This window comes from Corvus kubaryi, unplaced genomic scaffold (assembly GCF_017639235.1).
Source record: "Corvus kubaryi isolate FWS band 111438036 unplaced genomic scaffold, C.kubaryi_AGA036_p1.0 138, whole genome shotgun sequence".
Taxonomy (NCBI): Eukaryota; Metazoa; Chordata; class Aves; order Passeriformes; family Corvidae; genus Corvus; species Corvus kubaryi.
Genome location: NW_024580672.1, coordinates 5,471,265 through 5,490,207, shown reverse-complemented (window position 1 = coordinate 5,490,207; position 18,943 = coordinate 5,471,265). Strand labels below are relative to the sequence as shown.

General features: G+C 44.3%; 1 protein-coding gene across 3 annotated transcripts in view; it reads right to left on the bottom strand.

The window, feature by feature from the left end:
- Positions 1 to 428: 428 nt before the first annotated feature.
- Positions 429 to 18,943, bottom strand: part of LOC121659982 (broad substrate specificity ATP-binding cassette transporter ABCG2-like) — a 19,406-nt gene continuing 891 nt past the window's right edge. The window contains exons 1-16 of one of the 3 annotated variants that reach the window (XM_042018799.1): positions 18,885 to 18,937; positions 17,084 to 17,367; positions 16,444 to 16,503; positions 15,067 to 15,181; positions 12,662 to 12,814; positions 11,796 to 11,953; positions 10,563 to 10,714; positions 9,255 to 9,371; positions 8,162 to 8,427; positions 7,529 to 7,611; positions 7,074 to 7,163; positions 5,485 to 5,609; positions 4,972 to 5,126; positions 3,472 to 3,561; positions 2,217 to 2,329; positions 429 to 1,330 (exon numbers count right to left, since the gene is read on the bottom strand). In XM_042018799.1, coding sequence (XP_041874733.1) covers positions 1,183 to 1,330; positions 2,217 to 2,329; positions 3,472 to 3,561; positions 4,972 to 5,126; positions 5,485 to 5,609; positions 7,074 to 7,163; positions 7,529 to 7,611; positions 8,162 to 8,427; positions 9,255 to 9,371; positions 10,563 to 10,714; positions 11,796 to 11,953; positions 12,662 to 12,814; positions 15,067 to 15,181; positions 16,444 to 16,503; positions 17,084 to 17,367 — 2,109 coding nt within the window. In that variant the 5' untranslated portion in view covers positions 18,885 to 18,937 and the 3' untranslated portion in view covers positions 429 to 1,182. Of the gene's footprint in view, positions 1,331 to 2,216; positions 2,330 to 3,471; positions 3,562 to 4,971; positions 5,127 to 5,484; positions 5,610 to 7,073; positions 7,164 to 7,528; positions 7,612 to 8,161; positions 8,428 to 9,254; positions 9,372 to 10,562; positions 10,715 to 11,795; positions 11,954 to 12,661; positions 12,815 to 15,066; positions 15,182 to 16,443; positions 16,504 to 17,083; positions 17,368 to 17,566; positions 17,636 to 18,884; positions 18,938 to 18,943 lie in introns of those variants that run through there. The other 2 variants (XM_042018798.1, XM_042018800.1) reach the window with 2 other exon arrangements.

Here is an 18,943-nt window from a genome sequence, read left to right as displayed (position 1 = left end):
ACAGAGAGCGCCTGGTTTGCGCTCGAGGCGGCTGCGCAGTCAGTGCGATCTCCCTTCAGCACCGCAACCCGGCCGCTCACTGCAGGAGCACCGGCAGGACTGTCACAGCGCACGGCCGGTTCAGGGACTGCTGCCAGCCCGGCCCTCACAGGCAAGCTCTTCAGTCCTGTGTTTGAGGATGTTTTCCTTTGGCTTAGCTGAACCGCTTACAGGTCTTAATGCGATTTAAAAGCATCTCTTCTGTTGCTGATGAGGTGGTGAGGATACAAGTACCGGCAAGATAGTCTATCCTGTGGGGATTGTGGTATCTGTTGCTGTAGTTGCCACAGAAGTGTCTACATAGGTTTTTTTCAGTCCAGTGTAAGTAGCACTATATAGAGATAGTGCAGCAAATAATTAAGTCTGTTGTTAAAAACCTCTGCCAGTAGTAAGTATACAAATTTTTATTTAGAAAAAAAAATAAAGAAAAAGGGCATTTCCTCTCCTCCTTTTAGGTAGTAAATATATTTCTTGCTGTTCACAGTGGGGGGCAAGTTTTTTGGTTTGTTTTTTGTTTCTTTCTTTTACAGTACAACAGTATATATTTCTTTTCTTAGGGGAGATGTCTTACACCACTGCTGTTTAGTTTTTAATGAAGCTAAAGTTATTTCTGAAGTAACTTCCACTGAGAAACTACTAGAAGTATAACTGTTCTTTCCTGGCACTGAGTGCTTGATCTCTGTACTGACTTCAAACTCAAATGCATCTCCAACACACTGCGAATGGTCTGTGTCTCTCCTCAGATGTGACAGACACTAAAAAGGGACAATACATCAATCCATAAATGCCACCATCACCTTCCACCTTCTGAGATGGAGAAGCTCATATGTTCAATGGAATATTTTGCGTAGAAGCTGGCCACAGAATAATAATGGTTTCCAATATAAAATTTGATACGTACCTAAGGAATTACGAGAATTATACTTTCTTAGAAAAAATCACTTACGCAATGTACATTAATGCATTTCTTCTTAAAACCCACAATCACAGTCCTGTGGAGATCATGCTCCAGAAACAGGGGGACAGGGTTCCCATCTAAAGTCCAGCAAAGTCAGCTGAAACATTTTGGCAGTCTCCAGTAGGCCCTAACAAGCTTTTCAGTTTTAACACCTGAGAAGCTGCAGGGCAAGGCACCACAGGAGTCTATGTGAACTTCCTCATAAACCGGAGTTTTGCATAGGCAATGATAAGGAAGATAACAGTCATGCAGAAGAGAGCCACTATGTTTTCCCACATTGCCCAGCTGGTAGGGGCGATTCCTTGGCTGCACAGGTATGCTTCACCAGAACACCTGCAGAAAAGCATGGGGCACAAGTTCATATTACTGTGTGGTACACATCTTCAGGTACTTACTTTTATTCCTGTTCCACAAAGATCCTTCTACCCTCAACTCTGCCAAACAGGTGATAGAAATAGAGAAACTTCATAACCCATCACCAAATAAAGCTTAAGGGACAAATCTACATCTCTGGTTCTCGTAATTTTTCAGTAGTAATCTAATCATTCTTTATAGATAACTGGCAATTTATGAGCAAACCTCAGAACCACCTTAAACCATGGTAAGTACAGAAGCATTAGTTTTGCACAACAATCACTGGAAGTCCAAAAGCCATGGAAACAGAGCACTGCACTGTTCCCTGCAAAATACTCAGTTTGCCATCTTTCTGGCACATGTCATGAAACACTTGCACTGCTTAAGGTATCAGTAGCCAAGAGTATTTCCAATGCGGCCAAATGGGGCACTGAGAGAGAGATACCTCTGCTCTCTGCTGTACCTGCAGGAAGGTTAATATTTACAAACAAGCTCTGTGGGGGAGGCATGTTTCTGATCACAGGTCTACTGCTTTCCAGCAACTCTGTAGCTGTCCACACATTGCATTCCCATTGTTACGTGACCCTGGATTTGTTTAGGAAAACTGGTCAGTCAGGGCTAGGTTATCAAATACAAAACTTAATTTAGTGCATCTGCCTATTTCTTCAAGTAAAGTTTCATCCCTACTTCACTCTTGGGTAACTGTGGAGGTTTACTATATAATCCTAAAATACATTACTTTGGAACATGTTGAGATTGGCTTGTAAGTGGTTATTCTGTGAACAGTATAAAAATTTGACACAGTCAGACTTCCCTTTAAGCGAGTCATCACAATTCAGGCCCAGAACCACCATGAGTTACTTACATTTCCTCTGAAATACTAGGGGGACAACTGCCTGTATCTCCCACAAACACTGTTGCATTTGGATTCTTTTCACCACAGAAGTAGAGATCTCTATACTCATTCACCTGAAGAGCCTAGGGAAAGAGGCAGACACCAGATTTTTGCAGAGTTTGTGGTTTGGGGTATTAAAACTGAAACACTTCAAAGGAACTTGATTATTAGAATACACATACCACCATTCTTGGAATCATATGTTCATGTTCCTTTTTATTTTCAGGCTCTTAATCACTGCCTTTCTTAGGAACTGCTCCAAGTTCTACATGCAGAGTTTGGTGTCCCAGGCCTTGGCTTCAAAGTTACTTAGCCATGGGTTGCTGTCTTTCCAGCTACAAGTTCCTGTTCATCCACTTTCACCTGGGTCAATCTACTGATCCAGAAAACCATGTGGCTGCAGGCAGACACCCCAGCACCACCACACTGAAGGCGTGGCACAGTCAGCCAAGGCAAGAGGTGAAAGGTTCCCTAGCACTGGCATCCTGCACTCACTGCTACCTCAGAGGACACTTCCACATTGAGTACCACTGATAAAATACCTCAGTGATACCCAAACAATGAGGTCTCACACATCTCCCACCCTGCACCAGCTCCAGCATTCATTTCAGTCATTTTTACTCAAAGTAGGACACTATTCCTTCCAAAGAGGCTTGGCCAGGATGAAAACAGGAGATGGAAACAACTCCCACCTGTGACCTGCTCTACCTATTTACTGTGTTCCAAGCAGCTGCACCCTTAGATCCTTACCACTCAGAAAAGTCAAATTCCACTTCAGAGGAAGCCACACTGAAGACTGAGACACTTGGGCATTATAGTAAATCCTTTAACCAGCTGTAAATTCATTGGTCTCAGACTGGCCACCCATACAGTAGTGTCTGGAGAGGCTGTATCATATTTTATTTTATTCGAAACCACAGGGATCAACTATTCAGGCTAGGAATTAGTGCCTCACTGGACAGTTTGCTCTGCTGCTGTCCAAGCAGCACTAATTCTGTAGCACAAAGTGTTTTTTCAGTCTCTGAGACTTCCAGCTCTCACACAGAGTTCTAACTTTTGCTTCTATTTTGAGGCTGGCTGGTTTGTTCTCTTTTTTACCATGTTCATGCAATGAAACAAACCAAACCTGGCTTTTTAGAGAACTTCACTTTATACTCAAAGCCTCTCCAGGAAGCAGCAGTGTGGCTACATTACTCAGAGGAGACCAATGCTACTTTCTACTCACAGTGAGGCCGTATCGGGGGATGCTGAAGTACTTGAGCCAGTTCAGCCAGCCCATTACTGAAGGGAGGTTCACTAAGAGGCCTGAAAAGATCTGAAATAGAACAGAAGAGATTGATGAGTCACAAACTCTGTTTACTGCAAATAATACCATTCCTGCACAGATGCTGCAGTTCCCAGCAGAGGTGCCCTGGGACTGATGGACCTACTACTGTTGTCATGCCTGTACCCACAGACATGGGTTGGAGCCTTGCAGCACTCCCAGGCTGCTGACCCAACAGCATACCCAAGTACTTCAGCTGAACTGCTTGCAAAGAGGTCAGAAAGGTTTTTTACATCCACATGTGGGCTAAGAAGCATGATCACAACTTCTTACTCAGGAGGACTGTCCTATGGTAGAGCTAGCCAGAGGCTAAAGAGGGATGACTGGGAGATAAAAAAGTGGAGAATCAAAAATGAGAAGAACGGGGAACTTGGGGTGTTATTGTTTCAGTCTTCCCCTCTGTCCTACATCTTTCATCCATGCTTTCTCTTGTCTGGAAAAAGATTTGCTTTTACTTCTTAGCACAAGCAGTCTTCACAGCTAAACATGACACTTCAGCCTCTGCTTCATCACAAGTGATCTTGTGCTTACTCCACTGACTTTCACTCGTGACTGTCACTCCTTATATACTGTGACATAACTCAATGTACATCAGCTGCCCTTGACTACACATGCACACTTCTCACCCACAGCAAGAAGTTGAAGCAGGATACTATTACTTGGCATATTGCAAAAGCAGATTGAATTGCAAATCAAGGAATAAGGGATGGACTGTGGCTCAGAGTATGCACACAGACAGTGACCAGGAATCACCTAACAAGAAGTATGTAACTTGGTAGGTCTGACAGTCAAGAAGTTCCATCACCAGCACCACCTCTTTGAAAAAGAATTCACAGCTCTCATGAGTAGTCAAGATTCCTCTCTCTCTTGTTCTCTTCCTTAAAAAATTGGGGAAGAGTATTAAAGTAATTTCTTGAACCCAAGGGCAATACTGAATTAAAAAAAGAGAGGGTTTTCAACTTCTAATCCCACTTAGGCAGCAAAAATTAATGCAAAAAAATCAACAGATCTGAAGTTTATTTCAGGACTTTTTCCTTTTAAATGATCTAGTTGACCACTTATATTTCTAATACTGGAAATGCAAGATTTTTTTTAAATCCATCTTTGTAAGGACAATTTAATAAAAACAAACAACACTTGTTTGGGGCACACTGTTTGCAAAGTTCTGGTGGCATCACAACTACTGAACTGCACCTGAGCAGTGATCTGACCCTTAGACTACAAGCTGGCAGAAGTATATCTTTGACCCTATAGTGACCATAAAATCACAAGCAAGGGGCTGACATGCCACTGGACTATGGATAGTTTAGCCTGCCTAGGGCTAGCTCAACCCAATCCTCTCAGCTGGTCTCAGCTTTTTGCTCCCCTCCAGGAGGAGTGCACACCCCCTTATATACTTACAAGCATCAGGACAAAACAAATAGTGATGAGCAGATTGGCCACAGCCACCACATCCATCCCAGCACTGATAGCCAGGGACATGGCTGTGGCAGTGTAGGACACCAGTACCAGAGTCAGCATGAAGAAGAAGAACCGCCCTGCAACAGCTTGGTATCCTGTCAAAAAACAGAAAGGTAAGAGTCCAGTAAACAACCACATTATGAATTCCAGAGAGGAATCCTATACAAGACAGGCATGTCAGGAAGGAAAACCAAGTTTGGAGTTGGCAGGAACTATGCATGCTTCAAAGGCCCACAGAGCATTACCAAAACACGTTGTCGGGCAGGTCCCTGTCTTAGATTGCTGCTGTCTCTGCCCCTGCCCCAGAGTCCTCCAAAGTTATGATGCCAAGCACTTAAATCAGTTGAAGGTTCAAGTAGTAGTATGTTATAGATACAGGAATTAAGCTCTGGCTATGTCAGAAATCAAATGTGTTGGAAGACGACAGGTTCAATGAAAGCATCAATTCTTTACCAATCATCCAGTAACTGATGCATGAGAATATGATGGCTGGCGTAGTTCTCATGGGCAGCAGATCTCCTATCATCAAGGCCAGGAAGTAGGCAGACACACGGTAATATCCACTGGTGTACTGATGGCTGCGAGGACAGGAAGGAGGGGAGTTGTACAGGTTTAGAGTTTCTGTGGGAAGCGGGCTCAGAGTGCATGTTTGGTTTATCCTGATTTGTTTTCTGCTCTTTCTGCCACTGACTCCTCTCTATGCAAATTGCTCATATTCTCTGTGCTCTCCCTGATCACTCTGTAAAGTAAGGGCTGATCTGTCTCACAGACCCTGCAGTCAAACTGACACCCCTTCCACGGAAAGTGAATGAAAGGCTGTGTGACTGCTGTGTAAAATACCAGAAAAAATCTCCTAAATCTCTTTTCAAAGAAAAAGATCCTTAACACAAGAGCACAGGGAAGCGTTAGACTGCTATAAACTGGAGGAACACTTCATCTGCTGCTAACTCATATAGCTGCTTCCAGGGAAGAAGGAATGATACCCAACAATGGGAAAACACCTTTGGAACATCAACCCAGTTCACAGGGCAATTAAATGTCATTATGATTGTTTTGCTGCTTAATGGAGCTCATGAAAAGATGCTTTAACTGGTGAGGTGCCTGAATCCCCATTGACATAGCTGGTAAACTACACTGAGAAGCAGGGCAGACTAGCAAGAAATGGCAGCTTGGGGGAATTTCACTCCTGAGCAGTTGTTAGGATCAATACTAAGCTGCTCTGAGCAGCCTGTGGGTGGACATGTACATTCCAGGCATAAATCTCCAGTTTCCTCTTTACTGCATAGGATCTGTCTCTTGCCCTCCCACTGCATGAGGTGGAGGCGCCTCCAAATGACACTTTCAACATGTATGTATATATACATGTATGTATACTGTATCTACATGCATTTACACACAGATACACACATACAAACACATATATATATGTATATATATAAAAATATAAAGAATAATTATACAGATATTATACATAATATTATAAGTAAAGTAATAAATGCAGTAACTATATATAATTACATATTAAAGTAATTATTTATAACAAGAATGTAATAACTGAGCACATCCTTCTAAACAGAGGGATGCGCTTGATTATTAGCAAGCTCTTGTAAGCCAGACAGCAGCCCCCTTCATCTGAGCATCCCTTGCAAAGTTTTTCCAGGAACTCTCCCTTCATTTTTGCACAGTCTTGCCATTTTAGGACCATTGCAAGACAGTCTTTCAACCCTTGTGAGCAAGAGGGCAGGAAGGGTTCACAGTCTGCAGGATTCACATGCAGACTTCAAAACCAGCTGTTACCAGAAGTGGGTTGGAAAACCAGCTCCAGTAAACTGTCACACAGCAAGCAAGTAAAAGCATTTCCTCCTTCCCGCAGCTCTTAGCATTTCAGCTCCCTGCTCTATAGACTAATTTAGCATTACTATTACAATCTGATGTTGCAAGGGAGCAATGAAGTCTTTGGTGGTAATAATTTTGTTTAGCGTGTAAGATACTCCCCCATCTTGTTCCAGGGTATGAGACCGTCCAAGTGCCTTACTACTTACACAAATAGTTTCTTGTCTCTGATGAATAGCTCAATTGCAGAGACACTGGAAAAACACTGGTTTGTGGTGACAAAAAACAAGGATCCAACCCTAGAAGGCAAAACAGAACACTGCAACAGCGAGGGAACAACCAGATCAAACACTGTCAGCCTCAGACATCATCATACCATCAAGTCAGTGCTTTTCTCTGTCCACAGAATGGATATTTAATTGTGCTACTGTAAATCTTAGCTGTATCCTTTATCGTTCCTTTTACATCCCCTTTGTACTTATGTGCAAGCCTGGCAGAACTGTGGCCCCTTTAGGAACCTTTGCAATTCCATGCTGCAGTGCTCTGAGGCTTGTGAACCCAACCCTCCTTGGGTCCAAGTGGATCCCAAGGCCTTCCTTCCCTGTGCCTCAAACCTGACTGCTACAGATAGAAAAATGAGCAAAGCTGTGGCTTTTCATCTTACCGATTCTGAATGCCACTTCGGTCCAGTTTTACACCAAAAAAGATAGCACCCACAACCAAGGCTAGAATTACAGTCACTGCAATCTGGAAGTGGAAAGAAGAAAGGAAAAAGGAAGTCCTTCAGATAAGTAAAAAAGTTAGGAACTAACATTAAGTCATCTGCAGGGTTTAAGATTCACACCTGCCTAAAGCCTTGCTCTTGGTGAGGCAATGTATACCTATGACACACACAATTCAAATCCTTATGAGTTTTTCAGATTTTATCCTCTTCACTTTCCTACTTTGTTCTTTGGCTAGGAGAGTTTAGCAGAAACACTCTTATAGAATAACCGAGTTTAAAATTTAAAGTGAGGCACAAAATTAACATCACCCTAGAAGATCCCCATGTGAACCAGAGAATGGAGCACTTTATGCCCTCCTCAAACTTCAGTGCAATAGTCCTTAGCTAAACTAAACCAGAGGTTTTTTCCAAAGGCCACAAAGGTAGCTGAGCATCTCACTCCACTTACATGGCAGTGGCACAGGACTTTTCTGTTTCCCCATCTGCCTTTGAAAACAAGAGTCTGTCCTACAAACTGCAGATCATGGGACTGAGAGCAGCAAGAGTCTGAGACTTTTAGCAATTGTTACCTACTTGTGCAATGGAGGCCTGTGGGTTCCTGATGAGATTTTTCAGGGAACGCTTGGACACCCAGTACAGCTGAGTGAGGAATCCATTTGCATAGGTAATCTCATGCTCCTGCTTGGATAGTCTCTGCTTGCTTCCCCGTCCAAGCTCCACTTTCCCCAGTGCTTCCTTTGTGCTCTGATACAGGCTGGAGCTGAGATATTTCTGGTGCAGCACATCCACCACACTGCTATCCACGTTGTCTTCTGCCACTCCATTTTCACTCCTCACTTCTGAGTGAGAAAAACAAGATACGGCTTGTGATTCCCTATCAACCTGACCTTCAGATATGGCCCATCAATATGCTTAGCAGTTCTGGAGGCTGAAGAAAGGCAGAAATGCCCAGAGAATTTGAGTTGTTCAAGCCTCTAGCTCTGAGTTTAGGAGGACAGCTTGAGTGAAAGGTTTTTCCTGCATTTTTAATCGAACCTAGCTAATCTGCCCATTCCTTCTGGCACAAAACAGTCATACTCTTAAAACAAGGCACCAGAAAACCTTTGTTTCATTGAATTTGGGCAAAATCAATGTTTGCTCTGATTCACATTACTGAAAAGTGCTTTACAAAATCTGTTCCCTTATAATCCTTCAGTCAACGATGTACTACAGTATCCCCAAACAAGTATTTCCAAACATTTCACTCACTATATTGCTAGAGAATTTGTCCTCTAATAGTTCCAGTCTTTTTCACTGTCCTGTAAATCCATCACTCCCTAGCCTATCTACCTTGGCTTCTCTGCAGCAGCCTCTTACATGACTGAAAACTTCTGTCAGCTGCCTCTTGAGACTAAGCAGATCTAGTTTTTCCAGTCTTTTCCACATAGGGTTGTTGTTTTTATTTTTGATATTTGTCATTGCTCTCCTATAAAACTGAAGTGAAAAAAAATCTTAAAAGTTTTCTGAGCTCTTTAAAGAAAAACAAAGTATATATATTAGTAGGAAAAATAAAAAGATAATGAAATGCTCTTAGGCTCAAGGAAACCCAGAGAATAAGAGCTTGCCATCACCACATACAATTTCCCTTCTACACTAGCCAGCAGTGGATTTCTCCTTCACAATTTACCTTTTTCTGTGTCCACAGGTCTGTGATCTTCCTTGCTTGCTGCCACAGCAGTTGAATCACCATTTATGACATCGAGGAAGAAGTCAGCTGGATTGTTGAAGGGTTCACATTCATATCCTTAAAAAATAACCAGAACAGACCAAACCAAAACCACACATGCAACGTGTTTGTATTGCACAGAGCACACCTTAGAAGGTTAGGTCTAATACCGTATCACCTTTCCATAACCCTGCTACCAGAAGGCTTCACTGCTTTTTTTTAAGTGCTACTTTACAGCAGTAGATTGACAGGACTTAGGAGGTGGTGAATCCAGGGTATCTAAAGAGTTTGAAAGTTGCTTATTCACTGATTTTAGGTGAGGAGAAGTCTCTAACTTGCTTCTACACAGCTCAGTATGGACAACTCTTGCCTCCTTCTCAGTGCTGTTTAACCATATCCCACTCTGAAAGACACAGTTCCTCAGCAGAGGTTCCTGGATGTCTCTTCTACAGACTCAGATACTTCTTCCAGAGACTCAATTCTTGCTGTTGTTTCCCTGGTCACAAGGATGAGGAAGGGCTGTCCAAGAGCAGCTTCTTATATCATTCTAACTATGGGACAAGGAGGAAATTAAAAACAAACAAACCCAAAGATGCTTCTACAGCTTCCCTGAGAGAAAGGAAGTGAGCTACTAAGAGGAGGAGCAGAAGTACTGACACTGGTTAAAGCACCTCCCTTAAAGTCAAGGAAAGCTTACAGTCTAATGTGTCCATGGTTGCATCTACAGACTGGAAGTTCACTCCACATTCTCTGTTCACTATTTTCAGACATCTTCATCCTGCTTACTTGGAGAGAGGGCAGCCACCCAACAGTGCAACTATTAACCCATCTTAAGACACCGTAATTCTGTTTTCTTGGTTGTCCATCTGCATTCAGTCTAGAGCATATTTTTGGATCAATTTGTACAGATGGCTGCCAATCTGCAGGCTGTGGTTCAAAAACCACTAGATCTGCCACCGAGACCTGGTACAACTACAAGTATTACCTTGTCTGTTGGACATCATGCTTCTACATGTCCAACTGATTCTTGGTTTTTGTCCTCATGCAGGGCAAAACAAAGGCAAGAGAGAGCCATGCTCTCATCTGAAAATTTTTGGGTTTCTCATTCTGTCTTTTTTCTAACATAACACTGCTCAGACTGTATGTGTACAGTCTCTAACATCTTAGTGATAGAGAAGCATGGGACGGTTATCCCATGCTAGGGTAAGAATTTACACACAGATTTAACTCATGAGCCAGTTGCTTTTGCTCTTGGCATGGAAGACTTACCAATAGAACTGAAGTACTCCAGGGCTTGCTTTGCAGGACCATGGTACAGCACCTTTCCCGAAGCCAGTAATGTCAGACTGTCAAACAGCTTGAATATGGAATAGCGGGGCTGATGGATGGAAAATATGATGGTTCTCCCTCTTCTGGAGAGCCTGAAACAGAAACAAACCATCTCTTAAGTACACCACACTTTGAATTTCAGGAAGGCAAACCCCAAGTATCCAAATCCAAGACAAATACTTCGCAACTTCTCAGGGTCTTGACCCACAAAAATTGTCATTTCCCCTTCTCTGTCACTGTGTCAGATGCTGTCTGCAAGACCTTCAAGATAGCACCCATCATTACAGGAGACCATCACTGCAGTCCAGGTAGCCAGAGTATGATGTTGTCTGTAGCTAGCAAAGCCTGAGGCCACAGCTGTGTATAAACCCTCCTTACATGTTTTTTACACCAGATCTCAACCTGACTACTGTGCTCCATGGCAGCACCAGGCATTACTTAGCAGGCTGTGTAAGTCTGGCCAGCTGAGATTCCTCTTAGGTCTTTTGCTGAAGATTTACTCTAAAGAAAAATCAAAACAAGTGTCCCTTGAGGTTTGTCAGATGCTCTTTCAAGTGCTTTAGCACTGATGCCCAGCAAGTACCCTTGACAACCAAAGACCGATATCCACAAACAGCAGAGCAAAGTGACCCCCAGAAGCAAAACCAGACAACATGCCGCAAACCCAGGAGGAGGACTGGAAAGTCATTCTCATTAAATAAGCCTTCTTTGTCTTCCTGGCATGCAACGTTGTTCTAATTGTCAGAAGACAGTTCATCTCCTAAACACTGGACACTGAGGGTAAATCTGCAGGTGAAGTCTTAGATCTGAGTTCAAGACTGTTATCGGGGGGGGCCTTTGTAATAGACTCAGATGGAAAGCCAAGAAATTATGATTGCAAGGCCGGACCTTCCAGTCCACCCCTTGTTGTGGCAAAGGGAAGCTGTCCAAGCTACATCTGCTTTTTGGGCTCCAATCCAATGCTTGCTGTGGAAAGATTCCCATAAGCTTAAAAAGGCTTTGGAAAAGACCCAAACAAATCATTTACTACCACTTCTGAGTCTATTTGTCTAGCTATTAAAAAAACAACAACAAAAAAAAGGAGCACTAGCTACTCAGTCATAAGAACATTCCTTTTTTTACTAATGAGTTGACAACCAAATTGCAACACAGCCCTGAAGAACTGATTCTTACTTCTTCAGAAGGATGAGTACTGCATTGGCTGTGCTGGCATCAAGGCCAGTTGTCGGTTCATCCAGAAAAAGGACTGGTGGCTCTGTGATGAGCTCCATCCCAATGTTGGTTCTCTTCCGTTCCCCTCCGGACACTCCCCGGATCAATTCAGTTCCTACCTGCAAGCAGAAGAAATAAGGTACTTGCAACAAGACCCAGTCAGTACATGCTCTGGAGTTGTGGGCTTTCCACACCCAGCAGCTGTTTTCATTTTCAGAGTCCCTTTAATGAACTCTAGGGCCAGCAGCAGGTGAGTTCGACTCAGTGTGAGGGACTGTGTAGCAGTAAGCTGAGCCTGATTTTCAGAGGTATCAGGTGCCTTATAACTTCAGGGAACAAGGATAACACTGACAAGGAAGAGACAGAATGAGGCCACAACATTCAGAGGAGGCATTGGTGTGTGGGGATGCCTTTTGTTGGTAGCTTGCCTGTTAATACAAGAGCTGCACAGAACTTTTCTATCACAGACCAGTCTTCCATCCCTCAGAGCTTTCAGAAATGAGAAAACAATTTCCTCGTCTTGTCCCACAAAGCCAGGAAGTGAAGGAACAACTTTCCAAGATGCAATGACTAAGCGACTCCTTCCCTTCTGAATTTATACAACATGCTGGACATGGTTCAAAACCTTCCCCTTTTAGTAGCAAATACAAATACCTCTCTCCAAGCTCCCTCCTGAGCTGGAGACTGATTTCTTGCATGCAGTATGGTTTAGTCAGGTTCCTGTTTAGCTTCCTGTAACTGCACTACATACACCATACAGCCCAGAGATAAGCAGCTCAGCTTCCAGAGGTAGTATGATTTCTGAGAAAGGTGTTCTCGCTGCTCACCTTAGCATCAGCCACTTTGCTTAATCCCAGCTCATTGATTATCTGGGTGACTCGCTCTTCCTTCTCTTTAATGCTGATGGAGCTGGGGAGACGCAGTGCAGCAGAGAATTGCAGGTTCTCCCTCACCGTCATTGTGCCCATGACAACATCATCCTGAAAGTACAAATGGACAGTTGGAAAAACTCCTCAGCTGCCTGAGTGGGCACCAGAGTCCCTTAGTGGCAGTCACTAGATCAGCTTTTTGCAGACCACAGTGGAACATGGACTGAAGGACAACTCCCCTTTCAAATTTTACATGACATGAAATTCAAAGTCCTTCAGTAGCAACCAAGGGGAGAATGCAGCTCTGCAGGACCCACAGCTTACACCAAGCACCACCTCAGCCTGCTTTCAGGCTGAGAAGTTCAAGTGCAGACACTGCCACTTTGTACTGCATATGCATTCTATTTACTAGCCAAAGCGAGGCAGAGCAGGCAGTCATTTTGTACAGTTAAGCCAAAGGACGTTGCTAGTATTCAGTGTTCAAGGTAGAGACACTCAGGGCATCACCCTGGTCAGCTCTGTTCCCAGTTACAAGCCACACCTTGTTGTGGTCCAGAGCACCTGCTGAGTTCAGCTGCCAACAAGGAGCTTTCCCCAGCTCCTCACTGGCAGCAGCTTCTCAGAGAAGCAAGAATATTGCACCAAGACGCTCCTGATTTTTTCTATGTCTTAACTATGTGTATCTCTTGGACCTAAGACTTTTTTCTAAGGGTTACCCCTTTACAAAACTTCCAACAGTTGTGCACTTTGAGGGGGAATCAAATCTATCCACCTGACAGACCTGGGCAGCCTACAGCAACCTGCAACAACCATGAGCCAAACAGAGATTTATCATCAGGTCCATCCAGAGCTCCATGCCTCTCCATCACCCCACTCTGATATTTGTACCAATTCTGTATCCTACCATATGATGAGGAAAAGGGCTGCAACACTGGGTAGCTGCTGGGAAATATGCCTGTTACATCAGGCATCTTTGGAAGACATCCCCTAAGCTGCAGGGCAGCAGATTCTTGCCTGCTTTGGGACACTGCCCACATCAGACGTAGTGCATCAGTAGCACAAATGATACACCAGTCAACCATGTTTGGCACTGGAGTTAACAGAGGAAGACAAGAATGTGCTGCTTTGCTGCCAAAGATGGTTTTGGCATTTCATACCTTCCCCTCCCTTCCCACAACCCCCCAGTCTCTGACCCTAGCCTCCCATTCTCCACTCTCAGATCCACCAAAACAACTACACTGGAAACTAAACTGTGAATTTAAGCTTAATACTAAACATAACCAACAGTGGTATGACACATTCGCTCTCACAGCATGAATGCAGAGACCACCAGCAGTTTTATGGGGATAACATATGACTTAGCATGCGTATATGCTTATCTGCACAAAACTGGTTCTATAATTATGTATGTATTTAGGACTTAAGCGTTGTTTGTAGTTTTTGGTCCATCTTTATCGAGCCAGGGAGTACTGCATGGGGTGAGAACAGGGAGAGACCATTTAATGTTTCACCAAGTTGCTTATCATTTTAAGGTTATGTTTGGTTGCTTTGGACATTTGAGAGACAAATGTCTCAAACTGGGACCACTTGCAAGAAACTTACAGGCTATTCATCAACCACTGAGGATGTGGGGATCTTTGACCTCCAGGATCAAGATTCAGCACCAGTCTCATCCCACAGATCCTCCCAGAGCCCCCCAGCTGGCAGTTTTCAGCTGCCTATGTCACATCTGCCTGTAGTCAGAACCCTGGATGGTTTCCAGATTCGGCTGCTCATATGGCTGCCAAGAATCCCCTTCTCCCCAAGTTCCCCAGGGCTTTGAGGGTCTATTATTGGTCCAGGCCTCCACCCACTTCCGCAGATTCAGCTGGCTTTTCCTGTCTCCGAGTGGAATGAACCTCTGTCACAGCCAGCTAGAATCAGAGGAAGAACAGCAGGGATCTACTTATTTCCTAGAATTATTGTCTGATAGTTTGAAGGTACTTCTGCCAGCTAGAACTGCTTCTGAGTTTAACAACAAGAGCTTTTGGGTGTCACGGGTTTTTTTCCTCCTTTTTTTAAAAATCTTTGCTAGCTTTTCAGGGCAGAGCCCAAAGGACAAGTCACAGCAGCCCAGCAGTTTGGGCATCCATGTGGCCGTGGGAAGACAAAGACCTCTGTGCTTGACTAAGCTAGAGTAACAGTTGGATCTTCTTGTCTTCCATATCCCAGATAAAAACTGAATAGTGTAATAGCTGAGTTACCAAATTAGGCTCTGTAGGGATCACTGAAAATTACTGCTAAACTAGTAGTTCCTGCTTTCCTCATCTTAAGTGGTCTTCCATCCCAAGGTCTCCCAGGCCTTGCAGAAAGCAGTTACTCACCTGCACAACATATCCTGAGATGCACTTGAAATTTGGAGGTTGTGGGATGCCATCTATAAGCACTTCTCCAGACAGACCTGCTGGGTCCTTTCTGGCAGCCAGCACATCTAGGAGACTTCAGACAAACACCAGGCATTAGGTTTTGCAATAACTGTTGCTTTTACCCTTGACTGGGTAAGAACCATCAGCCAGCACTGAGTTACAGCCTGCTCTCAGCATGCTGCAAACCAGAGGGCACAGGAAGGGGCTTCCCCTACTCTGCAGGCTTTAGCTCTTTGTACAGAAAGTCTGGTGTACATCCAGGATTTTCCAGCACACGGTGTGCCACAGCAGTATGGCAGTGTACAGACACGCACAATTCACAACAGTCAACCCCCCACAGACATAAACTTGGTCTGTGTATTTATAGATAACCTCAAATGCACAGGGACAAAAGCACCCTGCTGAGTCGTTGCAGGCTGCTCTCCAGCCAGGGGAGCACAAAACTAACTCCTTTGATCTCAAGGAAATTAATCCATATGGGCATAAACAAGACTAGAGTTACGATTAATGCTATAAGGTAATTTTTTTTTAATGTATCACTGGATCCTCCTTACTGCCAATGCAGAGGCCAGCATGTTTGCCAGCTAAGTAAACTGCCCTGATGAAGTGCTGCTCTTGAAAGCATCCTGATTAACCAGCAGTCTCCTTAGAAAAGAAGATCAATGGTTACCACAAAAACACACCTGTGTGAACTCTGGCCATATTTGAGAGTGTCTGACATTCTTACAGTCAGAGAGTGACAAAGACCTCTCTGACCACAGGAGAGAAAACAGCATTAGCACTGGATGGAGATAGTCTACATGGTATTTCTGTGTGCCTTCATCCAAACAACTCAAGCACATGTGCAGTCCCACCAGCAGGCCAAGTTGGGGTAAGGATCCAGAGCATCCTACAGACTGCATTCCTGTCAGTTATCAGAGAGGGGTCTGGCCTAGCAGCTTCAAGGAAGTCTTGTTGCAGTGAGTTCAGAGGGACTGTCATCTGCCATGCCCCAGGGGAGCTTGTACCCCATTCCCACCCTGTTACCAGTCAGGACAGAGCCCACATCTGAGCTCCAGTCACCCCAGTTCTGCCTGGTATCTTAAGTCAGGCCACCACCAAAGATGACTGCAGTACTACAGAGCACCAACTGGAGTAGATGGGGTGTGACACAGTCACAGTGCAAGAACTTCAGCAGAACTGACAGAGGGGCAGGAGGTCAAACTGTATCACCAGATTTCTCACAGGCATGCAAAGGTCTAATCCTGCAGATCCCTCAAATCTCCCCCAACCCTCAGAATCCCAAATATACTTTGAACAGCTGACTGTCCATTTAAAGGAGCAGAAGGTACTCACGAAGATTTCCCACTCCCTGTTGGCCCCAGGATAGCATTCAAGCCTGGTTTCATAATGCCACTGGAAGAAGGAAAGAGTTGTTTACAAATAAGGACATTTACAAGGACCATCCATATGCAGCTTTTAGTAGAGGTGAGGTGTGAACAAAATGCTGTTGAAAGGAAAACTTCAGAGATTAAAAACTTCTTAAATCTGAAATCAATAAGCATTTTTCCTTTCTGTCCCAGACTACCAGTCAGAACAGAATCAGAACTGGACATAAAAAGCAATCCATAAAAGACAGAAATTAAGTGTCTTCCCTGCTGAGCTGGGTCTTGAAAAGAAGCAACAACTGCTCTCTATTGCTCATTTCCTCTGACTGCACCTTGAACCGTAGCTAAGGGAACCCTCAGATCTTCTGGCAGAAGAGTTCACAAAAGTTTGGTCCTAATTTGTTCAGATCAATAACTGAAACTGCTTCAGTTATATTCCAGCTATTTTGCCTAAAAGCAAATCAAAGTGCTCACATGAACTGCTGACTGGCAGGAGGGCAGTCATTTCTGTACCAGCACAGCTGGATCTGGAAGGTGACATGAGGTCACTGGTTCACAGCAGCAGATTAATTCCTACCCTCTAGTATTTCATTTAAGCAAACACTTACTTAACATTATGAAGGATCTTCTTTTCCACAGTTTTCCGTTTACAAAGGAATCCACTGGACTGCTTAACAGAGTACTGGATGTTATGGAAACTCACAACGGAGCCCCGAGGACATCGCAGGGACTCCTGTGTTGGAACAGAACGTTGAAAATTGCCTGCTCCTTCTTCTTCTCCAACAGAAATAATGCTGTGATCAAATGTGTCTGACATCATGTCCTTGTTACACAGGTCAAGCTCCACTGCATGGAGGTTTTTGAGGTCACTATTGTTTTGAGCAGTTCCCATCTGTTGAGACAAAGAACACAGAAACATGAAGGAAGGAGACATGTGAACAAAAATTTCTCCAGAAAGTGTCTTGGAAAAGCAAGTTCATGCACACCACACCAATCAATACACATGCCAAGTTTCCAAAAGGATGGACATCCGCACCGGAACACATCAAGTAGTCCCCAAAGGCACGGAAACCCACAGATTTAGAACTAACCTTTAAGAACAAGAAGTATGTTCTTGAACTAAATGAGTCTTGCTCAAAGGGCATCTAAGGAGGCAAAAACAAGTTCACCTATGATGGTGACTGTCTTTTGCAACACAGTCGGGACTATAAATGGAAGCTGTTATCACTTAAAGAGACTCAAGCCCACGTTCTTCAGTCATAGCATGCTTATCCCGCTACCACCCAAAAAAGCCAGCAGAGAAAGCCTATAAACGAATCCATGTGAAGAAACACAGCAAGAAAAATGGCTGTGTTTATTGAAAATGAAGGCCAGTCACATGCATCTTGTTTGCTGCACAAGTTTGTTCCAGAGATGTCAATGTGATTAAAATAACAATTACACATGCTAAAAATTTACTGTGATGCTGGGAAAAGCCAAGGTGCTCACCAGGTTAAAAGAGCAAGGAGAAAGACCTGTCCACAAAGACATCCATTGCTAGTTTCTTGAATTTTGTGAGAAGGTAGAGGTATCCCACCAACCACCCCCCTCCCACCATCTGCACTTCTTTCCTCCCAAGACTGAGAGGGTGATAACTAGCAGGACCACCACTACAGCAGTAGTAGATTTCTCAGGGAGTCACCCTATTAAGAAACTGGAGCTACAAAAGACAGGTTTAAAGAAGTGGGAATTGTTCTTTCCTCTCTGCCTCTTCCTATCACTGAAAGCTCAACAAGTTGCACAAGTTTTTTTCCTGTATAAGTAAAATAAAAATGGTGGGGAAAAGGGTTGTTTAGTTTCGACCCAAACTGAACTATAAAGCTGTTCACCCCAAGGAAAGCCTTGCTTATGGGAAACAACATAGGGTATGCTGGTTACATCAGCAAGAAGTGGCTTACACACTTGAAAGGTTGCACAACAGATGATGAGAAAAAAAAAAAAAAAAACTAACAAGATGACACTGACACCAAGGACAAGGACCTTGTTAGACTTTTGAACATTTTTCTTGTATCTGTCCTGGCTAGGTTCTGTTGCTTAGTTCATCGTACACCCTTTTATGCAGATTTTTATAAAGACACCAATTAGCACTGGCAAGCTAAACCACAAGCGTGTGTGTGCACGGACGGCAGGAGGACGAGAAAAGCCTAGCAGAGGCTACAGGTAGGCTCGGGCTGCAGCAGCACCTCACCAGCAGCGCCCCTCTGTCTCCCACCCACGCCCCACGGGCCGGCTTCGCCACTAAGCCAGAGCCGCGACCCGACCCGGCCGACCACGCTCCGCTCCGCTCCCCCATCCCGGCCCGCCCGCGGCGCAGCCCCGGCCCCGCCAGCAGCGCTGCCCGGCCGCCCCCGGCCCGGCCCGCGCCGTTACCTCGCGGCTGCCGCGGCGCTCGGGGTGGCGGCGGCTCTGGCCGCAGCGCTGCCTTGGCG